This window comes from Mycena indigotica, assembly GCF_014461135.1.
Source record: "Mycena indigotica strain 171206Taipei chromosome Unknown Mind.scaff0009, whole genome shotgun sequence".
NCBI lineage: Eukaryota > Fungi > Basidiomycota > Agaricomycetes > Agaricales > Mycenaceae > Mycena > Mycena indigotica.
In genome coordinates, this window is record NW_023503008.1 from 5,603 (window position 1) to 29,567 (window position 23,965).

General features: G+C 50.3%; 3 protein-coding genes across 3 annotated transcripts; 2 read left to right on the forward strand and 1 right to left on the reverse strand.

Annotated features, from left to right (window-relative positions):
* Positions 1–18,246: 18,246 nt before the first annotated feature.
* On the forward strand, positions 18,247–18,800 carry MIND_00988900 (uncharacterized protein; the record flags this gene model as incomplete). The annotated part of the gene is made up of 2 exons (XM_037366493.1): positions 18,247–18,685; positions 18,733–18,800. 2 exons carry the CDS (start codon positions 18,247–18,249, stop codon positions 18,798–18,800), a joined length of 507 nt encoding a protein of 168 aa, XP_037215887.1.
* Positions 18,801–19,123: 323 nt separating this feature from the next.
* MIND_00989000 (uncharacterized protein) lies at positions 19,124–20,658 on the reverse strand (the record flags this gene model as incomplete). The annotated part of the gene is made up of 7 exons (XM_037366494.1): positions 19,124–19,315; positions 19,365–19,544; positions 19,590–19,879; positions 19,927–20,247; positions 20,294–20,422; positions 20,466–20,559; positions 20,614–20,658. The coding sequence occupies 7 exons, from the start codon at positions 20,656–20,658 to the stop codon at positions 19,124–19,126; spliced, it is 1,251 nt and encodes a 416-aa protein (XP_037215888.1).
* Positions 20,659–21,276: 618 nt separating this feature from the next.
* On the forward strand, positions 21,277–23,331 carry MIND_00989100 (uncharacterized protein; the record flags this gene model as incomplete). Its single annotated transcript, XM_037366495.1, has 5 exons — positions 21,277–21,719; positions 21,765–22,097; positions 22,147–22,494; positions 22,541–22,599; positions 22,646–23,331. 5 exons carry the CDS (start codon positions 21,277–21,279, stop codon positions 23,329–23,331), a joined length of 1,869 nt encoding a protein of 622 aa, XP_037215889.1.
* Between the last annotated feature and the right edge of the window lie 634 nt (positions 23,332–23,965).

A 23,965-nucleotide genomic window follows, 5' to 3' on the forward strand; every position in this document is an offset into this window, starting at 1 on the left:
TTTCATTGTTGTCAAAACTTGTTGTTTTCACATACTTCTGGGTGTCAACTCAGAAGTAACCTGTCAACACGGCTTGGTCGAACTTAGGCGAGCCATCCACACCCCGAACAACTAGGAGGTCCAAGAATACTGACCTAGTTGAACCCCTTTCCATTACCCCTCACTGAAAGCGTCCCAGAAACAGGAACAAAGGCAAAAGCAAGGCCTCAACACCTGCTGATACTGCTAGAGATCAAACTAGAGTTCAAACAGAAGAAAGAGCTTCTGCTTGGGCTGAAGTTATCTCAGTACTATCTGCAAAATCCTTATCTGAAAGACGCCCCCCTGAAACACCACAAACACAAATCAGTGATCCAGATTTGTTTGGTGGAGACACTGAACCAGAACCAGATCTAAACTACTTGGCAGATACAAAGAGTGAATCTTCTCAAGGCTCACCTAAGCTCCCAAGAGTTCAAAGATCTTATTCTGCACCAGAGCTTCCAAACTTCCAAGGACTTGAACCTATCCCTTTTCCAGACTTAGCACCACCTGTGACACCATCAGTGAAGCAGCAACCTAAGTCAGAATCACAATCACCTATTCTTTTAGGATCAATAGCCTTGCCAAGTTTTCCACCACCACCACCTCCTCCACCTCCACCACCACCACCTTTACCCAGAACACCCTTACCCAGAGTAAGAACCAGAAGACCAAGAATGTCTGTAGCATCTTTTAAAGTTCCACAACCTTGGGATCAAAGTGCACCCAAGTTCACAACTGAAGATCCTGATGATTTACAAGAATATATTGATCAGATCAACAGAATCATCATCAAAGGGAACATACCTGTGGATGAACAGAAAGAATTGTTAACAAGCTATTTGCCACTTAAGAAACGTGATATTTGGAAAGGCCTGCCCACTTACAAGGATACAGCCCAGGATTATGATGCATTTGTCAAAGAAGTCAAATCATGTTATCCTGAACTGGAAGAAGTCAGGCTTGGAAAATTATCAGAGCTAGAGAAACTTTGTGCCAAAAATCAAGGAATCTCAGTTACAGAAGAAGGTAAACTGAGAAGATTTGGGCTTGAGTTTCTGAGTTTGGCAGATAAGTTGATGACTGCTCCAGCCATCTTGTTGAATAAAGAAGCATGCCAACGTTATTTAAATACACTAGAAGCAACTTTTGCTTTAAATTTACGTATGACAATCTCTACTAGGAATTTATTGAAAGGGGAGTTCCAAGCGACTACAACAAGTAGTTCTGCTGGAACAACTCAGCAAGTGGATCCAAGAAAGGAAGATCCAATTAGGCTACAAGAACTTGTCAAGTTAGCAGAGAAACTTGCTGCAAATGGTCAAATGGATCCAAGTTTTGGAGCATCAAGTACCCAAACTGGGTATAATAATATGCGTTCAACATCCACATTTGCCTTTGCAAAGGTTACTGAGCAAACTGATAAGAGGATTGAAGCTATTGAACAGGAGCTTGCAAACTCAAGAGATTCAACTGAATTGTTGAAAAAGCAGATACAGACTAATCATGAGGAAATGTTGAAAAGATTGGAAGAAAATATGAAATCAGCTCAAAGAGACCCACCTCCACATATGCATCCTACTACTGAAAAAGTAAATAGGTCTGGAAGATCATCTATGCAGCGGACACCAGGAGCCTCTAATGCATGCTACTATTGTGGTGATATTGATCATTTTACTAGAGATTGTACGTTGAAGAATGTTCACATTCAAAAAGGATGGCTGAGAGTTGAAAATGGCAAACAACGGTTAGGTGATGGAAACATGTTGCCCCTGGGAGAAGAATACCTAGGCCATAGAATAGAAAGATATTGGGCCAAAAAGTTAGGTCGACATAGTAGTTTCTTCCAAACAGAAGAAGATACATTAGACTCAGATCAGATGTCTGAAACTGATCTTCTCAGAAATGAAATACATACTATGCAGGTCAAGATGAATCAATATGAGAGAGCTATGAACAAGGTTTCAACACCTGGTCAAGTATCTAATCAGGTGGTTCAACCCACCTTTACGCAGGCCAACAATCCAGAGGAAGTTGTCCGTGCCTTTATGTCTCTGATGATGAATCAAAATGGGGTGAATCAAATTCAAGAACAATTTGCTGTTACAAGAAGTGGCAGAAATTCATCCTCTGATAATAGTCAGGATTTTTGAAGAGCTCAAGGATGGAGGCAAACAAGTCAATTAAGCCTCCGGAGAGAACAAGAAAATCAGACTTGTCAGCTAATTGGAGAGATAAATCAGGCCAAAGATCAGAAACTATGCAGGAAGCTGGATCTTCAAAAATTATTGAAGAATATGTTCCATTAACTTCTAACAAGAAAGGTGTCAAAATATCAGACACAGTTGAGGAAATTCCAAGATCACCAGCTCTCTTAGAACTTCCATACAAATCAGTGGTATCATTGAATACTGTGGCCCGAACTCCGGCAGTATCCAAGGAGGAGTTTCCATTCAAACAATTGGAGTCTGGATCTAGTGAAAAATTATATAAGATCCGTGCACCAATTGAAAAGGAGGGACTCACTGAGGAAGTTATAAATCAAATTCATAACACAGAAATTTCAATAAAGTTGGGAGACCTGCTTGGGATTTCTCAGGAATTGAGAGAAGGTGAAAGAAGAAAACTCACCAAAGTTAGACAGAAAAATGATGCACAAAACCCTGAGCCTATTCAGGAAGTAAAAGAAATTTCACTTCCTTTTCCTGATTCAGGTGGCTCAGAATTGACAGATGACGCACTCAATATGGATGAATTACCTTCAGTTCATGGTGTATTTATCACAAGTTCCATAGATTCTAGCATTCCTGCTGGATCAATCATTGCAAAAGATCCATACTTAGAATATCTGGATAACTTGAAAGGGGATGAAAAGCCCAGACAAGTTTATGTTGCTAGGGAGTCAGCTCCACTACGGGTGACATTCCCATTAGTGAACAATAGTGTCAGGGGAACCTCCCTTTCGGCCCCTCGGAGACGATTCCGATTCCGGTCCGACTCCGGTTCCGACTCCGGTGATCGCATCACCGCCTCCGTCGGGCGCATCGCCGCCCCCGCCTGGCGATCCCCCTGGGACCTGGCCTGCGACATGGCGCAGGCATACTGCACGGAGCAACGATCAACCTTGGCGCGTCAAGAGCGCAGTATATAGTTCCGCTACCTAGCAGGCGGACCCTTAGAGTTTCTTCTCTTTGGATCCTCCCCTGCTAGGTCAGCCTCACTTGTATTTGCTTACTTCTATTCACTCTTTGGATCCTCCCCTGCTAGGACCTTGATCTCAGGCCTCCGGGGTTGCCCTTACAGCAGAAGAAACTCTCTACGGGATCAACCGGACAAGATTGCTAGGTTCGGGCGCTGACTCAGGCTCGGAATACGAGTCCGTTCCGCCCTCGTCACCGCCCCTACCACTTGTCCCCCCTCCTCCTCTGTCACTCCTGTCGTCCCCCGCACTTGTCATGCCTTCCGGAGCTACTCCTGACGCTGACACTCGGCTGGATGCACTCGAGGCGAAAATCGACCGCCTAACTGAGGCCCTTACTCTTCTCACCACCCAGGCTTCCGCTGCCGCTGCCGCCGCTAATACTGCTGGCGGACCCCAAACAACACCACCCCCGGAGACGCCGATTCCGACTCCGACTCCGGTTCAGGGCGATTCGAAGCCCTCTTTGGCGACATCAACCTCGCCTCAAAATTGGTCTTGCGACCAAACCCTCCGTTCACCTTCAACGGCGATCGGAAACGCGCGGCCGCGCGTTCCTTTACGGTCCGCACCTACGCCCGCCTTGCCCCTGAGGCCTTTGTGGTCAACGGAGAGGCGAGTGAGGAAAAGGCCGTCCGCTATGCCATGTCGTTTATGGCAGAAGGACCCGCTCAGCAATGGGCGGAGCGCCACGGAAGCAAAGCCCCGTTTCCGTTTCCGTCCTGGGGCTCGTTCGTTTCCGGGTTTCGACTCCGGTTCGTCGAGGAGAACGAGCAAGATCATGCTCTCTCCAAACTGGAGACTTCCGCCTATCACATGGGCACAAAGGATGTCTACCAGTACACCGACGACTTCGAGGACCTGATGGACCTCGCCGGATCGAAGACGCGTTGGTCAAGGTGACCAAGTTCCGCCACGGACTTGACCCCTTGATCAACAACGGAATCACGTCCTCGAACGACCCCCCGGACCTCCGGGACTATCTTAGCTGGCGCACCCGGGCCTTCCGTCAATACGAGGCCCTGGTCCGGGCCAAGCTGATCAAGTCAGCCGCCCCCAAGACGCCTGGCGGTTTGATCCGGACTCCGTTTCCGGTCAACCGCATCCCGGCTCCGGCCCCTTTCCGCCCGGTGGCTCCGGTCGCGCCACCCGCGGCCCGCGCCCCCGCTCCGGCGCCTCCAGCTCCCGTCCCTATGGAGTTGGATCGCACCAGGGCTCGGGGTGCCCCCTCGTCGCGCCTGCTTCAGGTGCGGCGACCCAAACCATCTCGCCCGGGATTGCCCCCTCCCCGCGGACGTCCGCTCAATGGACATCCTCGACGAGGTGATCCAACAACTCGGTGACGAGATGTTAGCGGAGTTGATCGCCCGCTACTCGGACACAGCTGCGCTGCCGGAGACGGCTGCGGAGTCGATGGCCGGAGAGGATTTTGTCCCCCGCGACGAGTGACTGGTGTACCCTCGTTCGCGTCCATAAATCGTTTCACTTGTTTGTATGACGAATCAATTCCTTTGCCCTACAACGAGCCTGAAACGAAAGACATACCCTCCCCTGCCCCCATTTTGACTCCGTCTCCGACTCCGCCCGCGACTCCGGTTGTCGTCCTTCGCCGCCTCACTGCCTGGGAAAAGAAATTGCCCAAGCAGTACACTGTCGCCGCCTCCCCCGGAGTGAACTCCCTCCACCTCCTGTTGGAGCTAGAGTCCACCACCAGTGCGTTGAAGCTCTCCCTTTCTGGGCTTGTTGACTGTGGTGCCACCTCCGACTTCATCGACACGAACTACGCCGCCGGAATGGCATTCCGGTCCGCACCCTGGCGCAGCCGATTCCGGTCTTCAATGTCGATGGCACTCCGAATGATGCTGGCTCCATCAACCAGATCGCGGACTTGGTCTTACGCTACAAAGGCCATTCCGAGCGTGTTCAACTCGCCGTCACTCATCTTGGTAAACAAGACCTTATTCTGGGGTACTCCTGGCTGCGGAAGCATAACCCAGAGATCGATTGGGAAACCAAAGAGGTCAAGATGACACGGTGCCCCCGCGGCTGCTCCACTTGCCGCGAGGAAGAACGCGTTGAACGGACTGAGCTACGGCGACTCCGGCTGCTCCAGAAGCGACTCCGCTCCGGCCCGTTCCCCCGGGTCTGCGCCATGGACCTTTCTGGGTCTGACGACGGAGAGGATTCCGTCTCCGGTGACGACTCCGGCCTGCCTGATCTGACGCCGGACTCTGACGACGACGATGACGATGGTCAGCTTGAAGATGGTGACCGCATCTTCTACACCTCGTTCCGTCCCTCGGAGGAGATACGCGCTGGCAGTACTGTCTCGCAGCGCCTGGCTGAAGCCTTCGCCAGGAACTCCGCTCCCCGCCCCTCCGAGATCCCGGACTGGGCTAAAGAGTTCCAGGACGTCTTCAACAAGGAGTCTTTCGACACGCTCCCGGAACGGAGAACCTGGGACCACGCCATCGAACTCGTCCCCGACGCTAAGCCGGCCAACTGCAAGGTGTACCCCATCTCGCCCCTTGAGCAACGCGAGCTCGACGCGTTCATCGAGGAAGGGCTGTCGACGGGCCGGATTCGCCCCTCCAAGTCTCCGATGGCGTCTCCGGTCTTCTTCGTCAAGAAGAAGGACGGCGGACTCCGCTTTGTCCAGGACTATCGGGCCCTCAACGCGATGACCGTCAAAAACCGGTACCCCCTTCCGCTGATCAACGACCTCATCAACCGGCTCAAAGGCGCTCGTTACTTCACCAAACTCGACGTTCGTTGGGGCTTCAACAACGTCCGGATCAAAGAAGGTGATGAGTGGAAGGCAGCTTTCCGGACTAACCGAGGCCTGTTCGAGCCCTTGGTGATGTGCCCGGCCTGACAAACTCTCCCTCGACGTTCCAAACGATGATGAATGACATTTTCCAGGACCTCATCCTTTCCGGAGACGTCATGATCTACCTGGACGACATCCTGATCGCCCATTCCGACCTCCGGAAACACCGACAGATCGTCCAGGAGGTCTTGCGCCGACTCCGAGAGCATAAGTTGTACCTCCGAGCGGAGAAGTGCGACTTGAAAAATCGTCAATCGAATACCTGGAGTCATCATCTCCCACAACCACGTCGAAATGGACCCCGTCAAGGTCGCAGGCGTCTCCGCCTGGCCGACTCCGGAAAACAAGAAGGATGTTCAGCAGTTCCTTGGGTTCGCTAATTTCTACCGCAGGTTCATTCGCGACTTCTCGGCCCCTCGCGTCCTCTCTTTGCGCTCACCAAGAAGGACCAGCAATGGACTTTGGGGCGACGGAGGCCTCCGCGTTCCAAGCGATCGAGGACGCGGTCACCCTGGAACTGGTCCTGGCGATTCCGGACGACACACGGCCTTTCCGACTCGAGGCGGACAGCTCTGATTATGCGACGGGGCGGTTCTTTCACAATCCGCCCCGGACGGGAAGTGGCACCCTGTAGCATTCTATTCCAAAAGCTTAAATGATGTCCAGCGCAACTACGAAATCCACGACAAGGAGATGCTCACGATCATCCGCGCACTCGAGGAGTATAGACACTTCCTCGAGGGTGCCGCGCATCCCGTCGAGATTTGGACTGACCATAAGAATTTGGAGTACTTCAGGAAGACGCAGCACCTCAACCGGAGACAGGCCCGCTGGTCCCTCTACCTCTCCCGGTTCGACTTCACGCTGCACCACAAGCCCGGTCGCGACATGGGCCGACCTGACGCCCTCTCTCGGAGACCCGACCACGGAATCGTTTCCGACAACTCCGGACGTCGTCCTTCTGCGGCCCGAACTCTTCCACGTCCGCGCACTCGAGGGTGTTTCCGTTTCGGTCCCGGTTCCGAACTTCTTCGCGACATTCGCGATGCCCTCTCCGGTGAGCCTGACCTGGAGGAGCCTGTCGCACTAGCGGCCCGGCAACTCCTAAAGGTCCAAGGTCAAGCTCGAGGCCCCCGCTCCTCACGCTCCGACGAGTGGGCCGTCTCCGGTGGTCTTCTCCACTTTCGTGGGAAGATTGTCGTGCCCAAGGACAAGGACCTCCGGAGGCGCATCATCGAGCTCTGCCATGACACTCGAGTCGCCGGACATGCCGGTCGCTTCAAGACCTTGGAGTTGGTCTCCCGGAACTACTGGTGGCCTCAGATGTCTCGCCATATCGGCCGGTACGTCGCGACCTGCGACTTGTGCTGTCGCACCAAGGCGCTCCGGAGACTGCCCCACGGAGAGCTACACCCGACGGAAACGCCCCGGAGCGCTGGCATACCGTCTCCGTCGACTTCATTGTCGAGCTCCCCGAGGCCCATGGGTACGACGCGATCATGGTCGTCGTGGACACCCTTGGGAAGCGAGCCCACTTCTCCGAGTGCCATACCACGGTCGACGCAGTAGGAGCAGCCCGCCTCTACTACCGGAATGTCTGGCGCCATCACGGGACTCCGGAGAAGTACGTCTCCGACCGTGGCTCACAGTTCATCGCGGACTTCACCCGAGAACTCTGGCGTCTAATCGGCATCAAGCCAGCCACGTCCACCGCGTATCACCCGCAGACGGACGGTCAGACAGAGCGCGTCAACCAGGAGTTGGAGCAGTACCTGCGGATCTTCACCAACTATCAGCAGGACGACTGGGATGAGCTGATTCCGGCCGCGGAGTTCGCTTACAACAACCACGTCCACTCATCCACGCAGCAAGTCCCCTTCATGACGGACACGGGACGGCTTCCGCGCATGGGCTTTGAACCCGGAGTCCGTTCCGCTATGGAGTCTGTGAACGAGTTCCGCGACCGAATTGCCACTGGGGTTGCGAGGCCAAGGCCGCGCTCACTAAGGCCAAGGAAGAGTATAAGCGCTACTACGACCGGAGACGCACTCCGTCTCCGGAGTTCAAGGTTGGCGACCGTGTTTGGCTGGATGCCTCTGACATCAGGACGACTCGCCCCTCGGAGAAGTTCTCCCACCCCGCCTCGGTCCGTTCAAGATAGTCGCGGAGGTCAGCAAAGGTGCCTACAAGCTCGACCTCCCTCCGCGCTACTCGAAGCTCCACCCGGTCTTCCCCGTCGTCAAGCTTGAGCTCGCCCAAGACGACCCCTTCGACGGACGCCCCGGCTACGACCAGCCCCCTCCGGACCTCGAGGACGGAGTCCCGGAGTGGGAAGTAGAGGAAATCTTGGACGCAAGGGTGAGGTATAAACGGCTGAATTACTTCGTCAGATGGAAAGGCTACGACGCGTCGCACGACCAGTGGGTCCGCTTCGACCGTGTCTTCGCCCCGGACAAAATCGCGGAGTTCTACCGTAAGTACCCTGGCAAACCACGGCACATCGCCTCCGCGACCTTCGACTCGATTCCGTTCCGGTCTATGCGCCGGGACGCCGCATTCAAAGGGGGGTGATGTCAGGGGAACCTCCCTTTCGGCCCCTCGGAGACGATTCCGATTCGGTCCGACTCGGTTCCGACTCCGGTGATCGCATCACCGCCTCCGTCGGGCGCATCGCCGCCCCCCGCCTGGCGATCCCCCTGGGACCTGGCCTGCGACATGGCGCAGGCATACTGCACGGAGCAACGATCAACCTTGGCGCGTCAAGAGCGCAGTATATAGTTCCGCTACCTAGCAGGCGGACCCTTAGAGTTTCTTCTCTTTGGATCCTCCCCTGCTAGGTCAGCCTCACTTGTATTTGCTTACTTCTATTCACTCTTTGGATCCTCCCCTGCTAGGACCTTGATCTCAGGCCTCCGGGGTTGCCCTTACAAATAGGGAAAAAGTAGAAGGTCTACTTGACTCTGGTTCACAAATTGTTTCCATGTCTCTGGAAATTGCAGAGAGATTGAAACTTTTATGGGATCCAAATATTAGAATATATATGGAAAGTGCCAATGGAGACATGGAATTATCTGTGGGAATGGCCAGAAATGTTCCATTTAAATGGGGAGAAATGACTGTATATTTACAGGTTCATGTTATCAGGAACCCTGCATACAAGATACTCCTTGGAAGGCCATTTGATACACTAACTAGGAGTCAAATCAATAATTCAGAAAATGGACAAACATTGACTCTGACTGACCCAAACACTAGCAAAACTTGGTTTGTGAAAACCTATGATAGGGTTAAAGATACCAAGTCAACTAAGACACCAAAAGCCACAGTTGAGTCAGTACCAGATGAAGATGATCCATTACCATATCACAAGACTGCTGAGTCAAATAAGGGTTTTCACCAATCTTCAATGAATTCCTGAATGATCAAGAAGGAGAAGAGTTGGCAATTCAAATAGAATATGACCCAGAAAAGGGTGGAAAAATTACAGGAATATTTAGACCAAGGAAAATTAAATTTACTCCAACAGAAGTAAGGGAGGCATATATTAGTGCATCACTAGAGTGCCAAGCACTAAAACAAGATAAAACTGCTACAGTTTTGTTCAATGAATTCCATTCAGGATCAACAGTATCCAAACCAGAGAATGGCAGAAACCTTGAAGTGTTTACTTGGAGTACTGTCAAAGGTGATGTACAGAAAGACAGAACAGCACATGCCTTTGACAAGGATATGAGATGTGCTTGTTGTCAATCCATAGACGTGATCACTGGTGAAAATGAGAGTATATATGCTGGGTCCGAGAAATATTCCTCTGAATCAGTATTTGCAGGTAAGAAATATAAACCTGTTGGACTCAAAGTAAGACCAGTTTACACTGAGTTACCTGATAAGTACCGGATAAAACGGGAAATAATTGGTGACCCTCTTCAGGATATACCAAAACTAAACCCCAATCCTCCAGAATTCAAACCAACTGGTAGGTATACTCAGGAAAGGAAAGAAACTGTAGAAAAATTACATGGAAATAAATTCCTGCAACCAGAGGAATATAAAGTCCTCCATCATCTCATGAGCATCCAAGAGGAAGGCTTTGCATGGAATGATGAAGAAAGGGGAAGCTTTAGACATGATTTCTTCCCACCAGTAGAATTTCCACTTATAGAACATGAAACTTGGGTAGAGAAAAACATTCCTATACCAAGAGGACAACTAGAGGAATTTATGAAAATCATCAAAAAGAAAATTGATGCTGGGGTATATGAACCATCAAATGCAGCCTACAGAAGTAAATTCTTTGGTGTTGTTAAGAAAGATGGCAAAAGCATCTGCTTAGTTCATGCTCTGGAACCATTGAATGCAGTAACCATTGCACACTCTGGTATCCCACCAGCAACAGAAGAACTAGCAAATCATTTTGCAGGAAGAGCTTGTGGAGGATGTCTTGACTTGTACTCTGGGTATGATCACAGAGATATTGCAGAAAGCTCAAGAGACTTCACTACATTTCAAACACCCTTTGGTGCATTGAGACTTGTGAAACTACCACAAGGTTGGACCAACTCAGTTCCAATATTTCATGATGATGTTACTTTCATTCTCCAAGATGAGATTCCTCATATAACAATTCCATATATTGATGATATTCCAGTCAGAGGACCAGGAACCAGATATCAATTTGAAAGATGGAACTTATGAAACCCACCCTGAAAACCCAGGGATAAGGCGATTTGTCTGGGAACATCTCGAAAATATAAATAGAATTATTCAGAGAATCAAGTATTGTGGAGGAACCCTATCAGGTGCCAAGTCAATAATCTGTGCTGAGGAATTTCATGTTGTTGGTCACCTTTGTTCATTTGAAGGAAGGAAACCTGATACAGACAGAGTGGGAGTTATATTGAGATGGGGACCACTTAAGGATGTCTCAGATGTTAGAAAATTTCTAGGAACAATTGGAGTCATGAGAATGTTCATAAAAGATTATGGCACCCTGGCCAGACCAATTCAGAAATTGACTAGAAATGATGAGACATTTGAATGGGGACCAGAACAGCAACAAGCTATGGACAGGTTGAAACAAGCAATAGCTATTGCACCATGTCTCAAACCTCTGAACTATAGTTGGGACTCAGATATTGTGCTGGCAGTAGACACATCATGGATGGCAATTGGCATACAAATATACCAGTTGGACCCAGTAGATCCAAAAAAAAAAATACTATGCAAAGTTTGCATCCATAACATTAAATAGAAGAGAAGCCAGATTCTCTCAACCAAAAAGGGAACTCTATGGTCTAAAAAGAGCATTAGAAGCTATGCAGTACTGGCTGCTAGGATGCAGACGTCTGGTAGTGGAAACAGATGCACTATATATCAAGGGCATGCTGAACAACCCAGGAATGGGACCTAATGCTACAATCAATCGTTGGATTGAACAAATATTGATGTTCCACTTCAAGTTGAAACATGTAAGGGGAGCAAACTTCCCTCCAGATGGTTTGTCTAGAAGAGAACCACAACCAGGAGATGAAGAATGGTTCCCAGATGAAGATGAATTTGAAGACAGCAAACCACCTGAAGATCATCCTGACTGGGACTATTTCTCACAACAGCCTCTGGAGTTTGAGAGTTTCAAAGATGATATTGTGATGAACGCGGAGGTTATGTTCAAACACTCAAAGGAGCTGCTGAGGACATAACTGCATTCAAATCTGAATGTGATATGGCCAGAGGACAGGAAGATATCAGAGTCCATTATGTTCAATCAGTGTACCACTCAGAAGGATTAGAGATGCCTGCATATGTATACTCAAAATCAGAGAGCAAACTACTGCCTGATTTAGAACTACGTAATAATGAGATAAAACAAGAACCCTATGATGAAACTCATAGAAGTGAAGGTTCCAAAATGCAGGATCAGAAAATTGATCAGGTCAGGAGATGGCTTGAAAATCCATTACAGAGACCTATTTCAATTGGAGAAACAGAAAATCTGAAATATAAAAGATTTATGAAATTTAGTAAACGATTTTTCCGAAGTACAAATGGAAAGATTTACCTGCGGGGAGACAATTCAATGCATAAATTGGTAGTTGAAAAGCAACATCGAATGTATATGATGCGAGCAGCACATGACTCACTAGGCCATAAAGGGATATTTGCTACAAAATCATTGATTGAATTGCGATTTTGGTGGCCAGATATGGAACGTGATGTGAAGTGGTACATCAAAACATGTCACAAATGTCAAGTTCGTAAGCAGGCATTGATTCGTAGTCCGCCGGTCATTACTGCAACTCCAAGTCTGTTCCAGAAAATACACACTGATGTTATGCATATGAGTGAAAAGTCAAATGGGTGCTCTTATATTGTAGATGCTAGATGTGCTCTATCAAGATATCTAGAAGGTCGAGCATTACGTAAACAAAATGCGGAATCAATTGGCCGTTTTCTTCTTGAAGAGATAATTTGTCGTTGGGGTTGTCCAGCTTGGTTAATATCAGATAATGGATCTCCATTCATAGCAGCCATTGAGTGGCTCAAATCTAAATATGGAATTGTTGGAATCCGTATATCTGCATATAACTCTCAAGCAAATGGTGTAGTTGAGAGAGGCCACTGGGACATCAGACAATCAATCAGTAAAGCCACTGGAGGTGACTTAAGGAAATGGTTTTGGTTCCTACCCCAAGTATTATGGTCAGACAGGATCACAATTAGGAGAGGACTTGGATGCTCACCTTACTTTGCTGTCTGTGGAGCACACCCTATAGTGCCTCTGGACCTAGAAGAAGCTACTTGGCTAGTTGAATATCCAGATAGAATTCTAACTACTGAAGAATTGGTTGGTTACAGAGCACAAGCACTGGCCAAACACACATATCATGTACAGGAAATGAGGAAAAGAGTTGCAGAATGGAAACAGAAAGATGTTGAAAACTATGCTGAGAAATATAAACATGTTATCAAGGACTATGTGTTTGAACCAGGAGATTTGGTTCTAGTCAGAGATATGGCAGTAGAGAGTTCACTCAACAGTCGTAATAAAAACAGATGGAATGGACCTATGGTAGTCATTGCCAGAAGCAAAGGTGGATCATATATCATATCAGAACTTAATGGTGCACTCTTTCATGGAAAGGTTGCAAGATTCAGGGTGATCCCCTATGCTCAAAGACAGAAATTGTCAATTGGTAAAAGAGTTCAAGAGATTATTGATGTGTCCCAAGAAAGGCTTCAACAACTTATAGAGGAAGATGAAGATCACACTGAGACAGAAAAGTATCAAGGAAAAGACTTGCAATTTCCAAATATCACAATTAATCCAACTACTGATTCAGAAACAGAATCTGACTCTAACTCTGAGTCTGAGTTGGAACTGGCATAGTCACACTATAAATATACTTATCTGGGCGAGGCTGGATCACAAGATCAATCAAAATTGATCGGGATCGATCAATAGATCAATAGGACCGAATACAGTCCAGGAATACAGTTGAAGTTATATAATTGCAATCAGGAAAGAAAGTACAAGAAATGTGCTACTAAATTTCCTACTTCAACTGGACACTATAAGGTGAACCCAAACACAAGAAGAAATCGTAAAAAGGTCGTAAATTGAAACAAGTAAAGGATAAGCATGGATGATAGTACAGTACTGGATCACTCATTTGATTCAGCAACAAACCCCTTGAGTGTGGGGAATATCCTTGCAATATTCACAAATTTTTGGGCGCCTGAAAATGAGATAAGTGAGAAATCCCAATATAACAAGATAACAAACGGAGTTGGGGGTCTCATCAGCGTGTCGGCGCGAACGAGCGACCTCACGCTTTGCAACCGAGAGTTCGGCTTCTGCGGCTTTGAGTCTTGCGGTGGCGTGATCGCGTTGGGCCTCGAGGTCCTTGCGTGGAGTGCGCTCGGAGATCGGATTGAGCTGCTGCTCCCGGAGTCGGCGCTCCAAGGCTTTGACTTGGAAGCGTTGATCTTCGATGTCGTGCCGGATCTGTCCGGGTGAGCGGGGCGCTGAGAAAAATGTAAGCATAAGTCAAGAGCAGCCAGAAGAATGTGAGCACCTGCGACGGGTGGAGGCAAGGCATTGGCGATGACGCGCTCGGGCGTGATTGGGCCGGCCGCGCGGATTGATGCCAACGCAGCCCGGGCAGTGTCGGAGAGAACAGCATCGATGCTGGAGGAGAAGGCAGCGGCTCCAGAGCGTTCAGAGGCAGAGCCTGGATGTCTGATTGAGTACAAACCCAGGAAATATTAGAAATACACATACCAGTGGGCTGGGCTGCAGGCTAAGATGCCCAATGAGTATTGAGATGTCCGCACCAGCAGGACAGCTTACCATGGCTGAACAATCACATGAGCCACCAACAATTGCAGTAGATTAGAAAATGACATACCAGCATCAGACCCCTCCTCCTCGGAGGCATCAACGCTCTCGAGCGGAGGCGGAGAGTCACGCTTAGCGGTGGGAGCCTGTAAAAGAGTTAATCCACAATTGGACATAAGCTGTCAAACGTACCGTATCAGCGGCGTCATCGACGTCCATCGCACCACCCTCACCGTAGTTCGACGCGGAGTCGGGAACGGTGTTGGAACGCGAAGGAGGCGGCGGCGGAGGTGGCGGAGGCGAAGCACCCGCGCACGCAGATGACGTGGGGGTCGAGCTATCATCATCAGAGCTGACGACGATCGGCGCGCTAAGAACGCGAGCCGCGCGGGAGTGACCAGGCCCCTTCGCGATCTACAAGAGGGACAATTTAAAACAGGATAAACAATATAGAAAGAATAGCACACCTGCATAGGCCGGCCACGGCGGCTCGGAGCCGCGTCGCCGTACTTGGGATGTTGGCGCGCCCTGTTGAAGGCCGCGGCCACGGACTTGGCGCCCCGACTGAACCGACCGACGCCAAACGCGTGGTTGTTCTGGTCAAGACGCAGATTGATCTCCGTGTTGAGACGGCGCAGCGCCGCCGTATCCGCGCGTCGGGCTGGCCATGGGACACGAAGTCCATGGAGTTCAGCAACAGGTCCCGCGCGGCCTGAAGCAACACAGGGTCGTCCGCAATATGGTGGGCGTAAGTAAAATGCTGGCCCTAGAAATATGTTAGCAAACAGGCAGAATAGAACAAGGAAATTAAAATTTACCCATTTCCAGCGCTCGCTCGCAAAGTGGGTGTCGCGCGCGTTGAGGTCCTTGAAGACAGGACTCGCGTTGAACTTGGCGGAGGCCAAGAGGCACTTGCGAACAGCCGCAGGCATGCGGTGAACGTCGGGGTTCCACACCTGGATGGTGGGAGTCGAAAGAGAGGCAGTCTTGAGGCTAGAGACCATGGTAAGGATGAGTAAGCAGAGTAGAGAGGTCGACGAGTCGATGGGGCTTACCGGAGCAGCAGGCCAGCTTTTATAGCTGCAGCCCGGACCCTTGCCTTATGACGCGTCGTCCTCCCCCCGCAGAACTGGGGACAGTTCTAGGTTCTGAAAAAGGGACGGGAGGGCCCCGCAGCGCATGTCGAAGCTTACACATCGCCACGCGACGTCCACGATGCCAAAGAAGGCAATTTTCGCGCCTGGAGGCGCGCCTCAAGGCACGACAGAAGCACGACAGTGCCTATATTGACGAGGAATAGATACACGGAGCGGTACACAAGACAAAGCGCCCGGCCCGAAGCCACCGAGTTGCCTGCGCAGTGCGCGCACAGCAGCACGGGACGGCGCCCGACACAACGAGCGAGCACGACGAGTTGCCTGTGCAGCGCGCACATAGCAACCCAGCGCGCGAACGCGCTCACGCGGTGGACGACGAGAGCAAGGCTCAGTTACGAGTGAGTACCGCCGAATACGGCTAGCACCCAGCAGAGAAGACGGAACAGCTAGGGAAGGTAAGTAAGAAGAGGGAGAAACGGCATGGCTCACCTGGTTTGGGCCGCCCAGCCCCGTGTTCCGCCACCCCGCCCTCATCCCCGTCGTCTGCGCCCCCAAATCCTCCATGGCCAGCCACCCAACACTCCAGACAGAGAGTATTTCGCCAGAAGACAGAAGTGAGACGCCGAGCGCGAGAGAGCGCGCGCGTCAAGCGATGACGCGTCGCCATAACGAGGCCACCCAGCCGCGCGGAAGCCCGCCGCAGCCAGGGAACGGGTGGAGCCACCGGAAGAAGACGGCCGAACGAGCAACACGAGGCTCGTGCTCGTAGGGCAGGGATGGGACAACAGAACTCACCTGAATACCCGCCCCAGCCCACACCAAACAGCGGAGAGCCGCCGTTCCCCGTCCCCAGCCCCTTCCACCCACCATCCAAGCATTCCCATCCGACTGATTCGACGATGTGAGCACGAAGCTCCGCCAAGAACGACGAGGAACGCGCTAAGTCGCGCGCATCGAGCGATGACGCGTCGTCAGAGGAGCGCGGGCCGGCCGCGAGAAGCAGGGCCAGGAGGCAGCAAGAAGGCGCCGAGAGAGACGCGAGGTCGTTGCCAGAAGCGCCCCGACGAGCGCACGAGGCTCGTAGGAAAGGGCCAGAGGTCGTTGAAGACGGCGTGGTGGTGGTCAAGAAGGAAGAAGCACGAAGCACCGCCTCATGATCGGCAGCACGGAAGCCCCACCGGACCGGAGCCGGATGGGACCGACGACCGACGATCCGTTCGGATATCTACCCAAGATAACTAGATTCGATCGCCGAGATCGCCGAGCGAGATTAGATAGCACTACGATGCTTGCAGAGACGCTATCTCAGCCATAATAAAACATTAAAATGAGAAAGTCATAGTCATTGGAAAGGTTTGACATACAAGAGGACATCAAATGTTAACAAAACATTTATGATTACCGGATATCAACAAGATGACTGGGAAACCATTAAAAATAGGTTAAGTGACAGAGAAATTGACAGGAAATTGCTAGAAAATCAGAGAAAAAGCTGGAAAAATTAGGGAATAATAATATACATATATGGTACCTGCAGAGATAACCAGACCAAGTTATAGGGCACAACAGAGGTACTACAGTGCAGTGATAATGATAGATTCAAACAGGGAACAAGGACATGAATGGTGAAGCCCCACCTAGTTGAAACTGGGACTTGATCTTCATATGTTGCATGGCATAAAAACAAAACCCAGTGAAAAATGTAGCTGGAAGTGACGAAAAATGTAGTCAGATATTGTTGCTTGAACTGACTGAGGACGGTCAAGATTTATGAAAAGGGAAGATAATGAGCCGTCAATATGACCACCATATGAATAATAACATATGGACCCCATAAATTCATTTTCATGCACAATAGCTATGGAACATATACAGAATTTCAGAATAAATGTTGCAAACCTTTGAATCAAATCTATATGCACCCGGCCACAAGGTCTAGGCCTGCTCTAGGCCAGGGACCGGTCTAGACTCTGAACCGAACCAAGGGTAACATGTCCATATTTGGCAAGTCTGACCCAGGACCTATATTAGAACCTTCCAGAAGCCTGAACTAGAACATTCTAGAACCGGATCAGCGGATCAAGTCACGTCGTCACGGATTATGTAATTAATTTGAGAGTAGTATATAAGGAGGCCTGTAAAACCCTAGATTAATAGATTAGCCCCCCTGGGTGTGACTACTACCATCGTCACATCAGTCGGGTTTTGTCACACTTCACATATTGTCAGGTTAAGATAAACGTCAGGTTAGGTTAAGTGCAAGTGCAAGTGCAAGTTCAAGTGCAAGTGCAAGTGTAAGTGCAAGTGCAAGTGCAAGTGCAAGTGCAAGTGCAAGTGCAAGTGCAAGTGCAAGTGCAAGTGCAAGTGCAAGGAGAGTAGAGCCATATTGCTCCTCTCAAATCTAACTCCTCACCAACATCTGCTGTTTTCTGTTCATCACAGTGAAAACTTCAATACAAGCTTATACAACGTCCCAAATTACAACTGATATCAATAAGAACATCTGAATCCGTTAGCCGTTTCCAGCGGCTCGAACCCCGAACACAAAACCGCACAAAATTAGGATTTGATTAGTTGAGTTGAAGGTCCTGGTGATCTCCTTGATTGCTCATTTTCTACGTGTATTACCGGGCCACCCAGTGGCTTCAAACTCCCGCCGGTCAGCATATTCAGGAAATAACATTGAGTGACTGCGCGCTAGGTTTGTTGTCTACACGCTCAGGGTCCTTCATTTTGACCATCTCCAGGCTCGACCGGCAGCATGGTTGATCTTCGCCACCTCCCTTCTCTCATCCGCCTCACCATCCACGCTTCCCTTACATCCGTTGCCTCTGTCCTCCGTCACCTCCTCAAGGAACACCTCCTTCCCGGAAACTCCCTCGCCCACCTAACGCTCTCAGTGGGCTTTCTCACCGGTGTATCATACCGACCCTCCACTTGGCGCACCATCGACAAGGCCCTCGCCGACGACACACTCTTTCCTGAGCTCCGCGCCGACAGCATATTCATCACCACCCACGACCCGCCCAGCGAGTATCTCGACTACACCCTCAGCGTGCTTGCAGCGGAGCCCGGCGTCCGCCTGCCCATCGTCCAGTCGCTGCGAGAGCATATGGCGGAATGCCACGAGAAACGGCTGCTCAGAATCGACACCGATCGCATCCCAACGGTCACGGCACGTCGGACACGGCGCACAAGAGGTTGGCGCAATCAATGTCGCTCGGAGCTGGCTAACAACTTTGGCTAGGAATTTTTGAGCGAGAAGACGTTCATTCTACTCGGGCAGCTGTTTACACAGGATATAGCAGTACATAGGAATGTATATAGTTGTTAATGTTGACGATATAGTCAACATTGTTCCGGTTCATTTTGTGGCTTCTAGCAAAAATGTCTAAGTAGTTGAAAAAATAGAGCGTAGGTTGATTTTTGTTTTGTCTAGCTTCATTGACAAACTCAACCCATTTACCAGGTGGATTCTTTTTTCAAGGCTTCAGTGGCTGACAAACTATCCTGATTCAGGCTGATTGTCACCTGCTATTTTGCAACCTTTTGAGTATCTATATACAACATCAAAAACATACTGGGTTTGGATACTTGATGATCTAATACTAGAGTAGTGTCTATATTCACAGTTTTGTTTACGCTTGGATGACCTGAACGGAAACCGCATTGCACGACGAAAACGCATAATGCGGGTGGTTCGTCACTGGATTGAACACGAGGTCAACCCGGCCATCGGCATTGAAAAACGTCGTGTTACTGCAGAGCGACCACGAGTTAGTCTTGCCCGCTACAGAGAGAATGAGTGGGGAGTTAGGGTTAGTGGTCGACTAGATAGCAAGTCAGTGATGAAGGGAAGGCGGATAGAGAAGAACAGACGGCAGCGCAGTAGGTGGGGACACCTGGGAAGGGCGGGACTGATGCCACGAAAGCAGGGGAATTGCCGTCTGAGGGCCCGATGGAGGTCATGGTGATTCCGGGGTCAAGGAACGAATGGGGGAGGAAAACTGAGTTTTGGATAGAGAATGTTGTCCATTCTGTGGCGCAGGAAGTACACGCCTGAGGTTTGTTAGCGCAGGCTATAAATAATAATTAGAGACTGACAGAGAGGACGGTCCAGAAAACATTGGGAACCATCTCAACAAGCACTGCTCGCAAGGAGAGCTGCGAAGGGGACCCGACGGGTGGGTTGACGAAAACAGCTTTCAGCGTGAAGTTGCTGAGATCGGTCGCACATTCTTGTACGGGTGGTGGTGGAGCACCGTCCGGGGTAAACTGATAGAGTGCTAGTCGATTGGCGTTTCCGCAATATTCATCGTGGTCCACCTGGCACACGAGCCGACAATCGTCGTTGCCAACGTGTTGAGCAATGGGATTCGTAGTGTTTCCGCACCCTGGATGTGAATTACTTGTGCGAATTGAAAAGATAGCACAAGCTTACAACACTCGTGAGCATTCTCGAGGCCTGCGAATTGGAAGTTTCCAGCCGTTTGACAAGCAGACGTGCATGTCTCGGCCGTCACACCAATCGGGACATTAATCTGCATCGGAAGGGTGCGATTCGCGGTACTGTCAGTCAGACAGCCTTGATATTGCCATCCAGTTGAGGGTTCTGGGACGATTAATGGACTGGGAGCGCCACTAGCGTATACGCTAAGACGTTCCGGTCCACCACATATTTCGTTTGGATTACCCGCACAGGCCAGATTGCAGTCAGTGAGTGCGGCTTTGGCACCAGGAATCTGGATTGTCGAGTCGCAGTCTATGAGGGTGAGAGGCTACATTGTGAGGAAGGCAGAGAGACTTACAGCATTCCTGGTGGAATTCAACCCCTGCAAAGATGTATCCTGCCCCAGTACAAAACCCGATGCACGTTTCAACCGTCATATTGCTGGTGACCAGAACAACCGCAGCCAGAGTTCGAGCCGTTGAGATGTCTGACTTGATTTAGGCCTCGTAATAGGTAGATACAAAACTTACCAGTGAAGCATCCGGCCAATGACCAGTTTCCGGGAAGAGCTGTTGGATTGGTTTGGCGTGGTACCATCAGCTCAGAGGGTACATTTGCCATAACCTACAATCCTTATGTGTTAGTGCTAGAAGATGCCAAGGTACAACGGACACGCACGAGAGGCAAGAAAAGAGAAAACTTGAGGAACGAAAGGACAGACATGATTGTCTGAGGAAGCGAACTCCGCGTCCGCTAGTCATCTTTAAGTATATCCGTCGCAACCAGGTACGTCGAAGCCGCTGGCAGGCGTCGTGGGCAAACCAGGCACTGTTTCAGCATCGTTTATCGCGGCGCTTGACAGGGGTGATTGGAGGTGAGCTATTCCGTGCGGATGAAGAGCCTCCGCTGACAGATGTGCCTCAAGGAAGAGTCGATGATGTAGCGGAATGAGAGGATAAAGAGGAGGAGAAGAGAACTGGAGGGAAAAAGCGGAGATATAAGAGGTGTTAATGCGCAAACCATGACGAGTATTGGTGGCAGGCAGTTCTTGACGTTCATGTCCAGCAGAATCAGCATCAGTCGAGAAGACTGCCTGAGTATATACTTAATAACGCCAGGTTCGTAGCGAAAATATATGGCCTGAACTTCAGGCATGATGGAGGGAGAAATTCCGAAAAAGCGCGTGACGACTGTGACAGTTTGTGACGCTCTCTGCTTGCTGCATGTCTCACTGCAGCTTTCCGACTCCAAGCGCGGAATGGAAAGCTGTTTCCGCACTGTCTTGCACTTCCGCAGCGTATTTAACACGAGTTCCTCGAGTAATGGTCGCCGTTCTGAATCATGGAGTTAACCCCTTCAACCTCCAACATCCCCAGCCTGTCATGGAATGCCGCCCCCCAAGAGCCCCAGGCCCTCGTCAAGGAGCCAAGCGGCCTCTTTGACACCATATCCATCATCTCCTCCAGACGGTCGACCGATATCCCCTCTTCGACCTTCTTCAGAGGCAAACGCATCATCCTCCTAGCGCTTGGCCTTGGCCTCTCCGCTACACTGGTCCTGGTTGGAGCATCGTTGCAAATATTTGTTACCCACGACTTTACGCAGCAAGGGAGCTACATTATCACTTCGGCGCCTCTAGGCTCCATTGTCGCATTCACATTGGTGTTGTCTGTGTTGTTCATTCTGACTGTCCCGTGTCTCTTGAACCTCCTCGGATACAGTCTCGCATGGTCATGGCTCAAGTCTTCTCTCCACCATGGCCCGAATCGACCCACTCCTTATCAGTGCGCGCAACGAACCTTGTTGATTTTCTCGCTCATGTGATTTAGGCTTGGTGTGGTTATGGATATTCTTCATGGAGGTCATCTTCCATCGCTTTGGTCCGCCGTTGGTTACATTCACAGCCTGGGAAAAGACAAGCGCAGACCCCCGATAATCAAACGAGCGGTCACTTTCCTTGCCATAGCACTCTTCCTCTCCTACAGCTTCTTCCTTGTGGCTATCGCATTCAGTCTTTCATCTACGCCGCTTTCTTTCGTCGAGCTCAGCTCATATTCCGGGACATGGCCTCGACTTTCTCGACAGATCAACTCCACGATGTGTGCAACGACAAGTGGTGCTGTCGCCTTGGGTATAAATCTTTGTGGTCTTCAGTCCGCTGCGTGAGTTCGCGATTTGATACGGAGTGCTGTTTTCCCTAAACATCTTCAGGAGCACCTACCCCTTCGCCGATTCTCTGCCCGAGGGATTGAGGACTCTCACCAACAACTCCGCCAATAATGCTGTCGCGTTTGGGAACGATGGTACTGCTTTCCTCGTACCTGCAAACATCCCTGACGATGTTGCTTACTACGGAACCTCCAACGGCGTTTTGGCTGATTGTCAGAGTGTGACTCCGGAATGTCTAGTCACTACGCCCTCGCGATCCCCTCTCTCGCTCAAGTGTCCTTCATCCGTCGGCTTCAATGCATCTCTTAACACGGCCACAAACCAATATTCATTCGGCATTCTTGACGCGTCTGGCAATCCAATGAAGAACCCCTACAATGTCTCAACAAAGTGTGGATTGTTTCTACCTCCCTTTTTCCTGCTAACACGATGACAGTCCTTTCCAATTCGGTGCTGTTGTGCAGTCGCAGGCGTACGCCTCTGCCGACCAGACTTGTATGTTGTTACACCTCAAATTGTTCCTGGTTCATTTATTGGTTAGATGTCGGCTACACGGGTTTCTTCACCCATGGTACCTCTGCCTACAACGTGCTCACATGCAGCGTTTTCGTCCGAAGTTTTGGCTACACATACTTCAATGGGAGCTTCACCGTCGATCCATCCAACAGCTATGTCGTCACTAACCTCGACATTGTCCGTGGCATCGGTGCAATGACCGCTGCTGCCTCCCTCTCGGACCGTGTTCCCGCTGCCATCGAAGGAGCCGGACTTAATGCGTCTACAAATGCTGAGTATGCTGATGCATTCTCGAGAGAGCTTTCCCGCGAACTTATCGCCTTTACATCGGTCCTATACGAATCCGCCCCTCCACATGACGTCCAACAAGTCCGTCGCGTTCTGGGCACGCGTCTCTCGCTCCCCTTCCTCGTCACCCTTCTTCTCTGGACGGCAGCTTACTGCCTGCTGGTCCTTGTTCTCGCCATCAAAGCCATCTCTGCTACCTACTCATCGCCATACACCCTTCTTGCCGCCCAGCGTCTACGCTCTCCACTCACAGCTATCCATGCTGCGTATGGGCGTTCTGAGGCCCATCGCACGTGGGAAAGCTCGCCAACCAAGCTGTTTAGCGCGGAAGCGGACGCAGACCGGCTCAGTATTGGGCCAACGGCGGCGAGTGGAGGCGGTCTAGCATTTGCCGTTACGCGGATTGGTGCAGGGGCGGCTTGATCATGAGCATGGACTTGTTTATTTACCTCGTTTCGTTTTCGTTCGTTCTGTTGTTAGGATAGTGAAATACTGATTTTGTACCAGGCTGAGGTAGCTCAATTCAAGTGTTGGACGGTCTCCCAGTCGTTGGCTAAGGATGACAACTTCCGCTGGCGACGGGTCTGAGCCCGAACGGATACAAAGCACAGCGGCACAGTCGGGACGACTCCTTTTTAAGCAATAGGTTTACACGGATACCTTATTTGACCGACTAGACTAGTGGTAGGAAGCTTGGGTTGTCCAATGGATCACAAGTTATTCGCGGCGGTATCGAAACTTGGTAGGTGATGCGAAGGGTTGATCAGTAATTATATCCACTGGCAGAGCAAAACCACAAATCAACACCAATCAAGAAACTTGAATGGATCCTATGAAGAGGAAAACTCGAAATGTATTCCGCAAATCAATCTGACATGTCCACAGGCAGTGGGTTGTAGGACCCCCGACAACCCCCTTAGAGGCCGGAGGCCGGGTTTGGGGGTTTTTACCCGAATTTTTTTGAGCGTTTTTGGCCAGTTTTTACCCAAATTTTGCCTCCGGCCTCCGGAAAGGGCCCATTTTTACCCAGTTTCGACCTCCAGCCTTACAGGGTAGT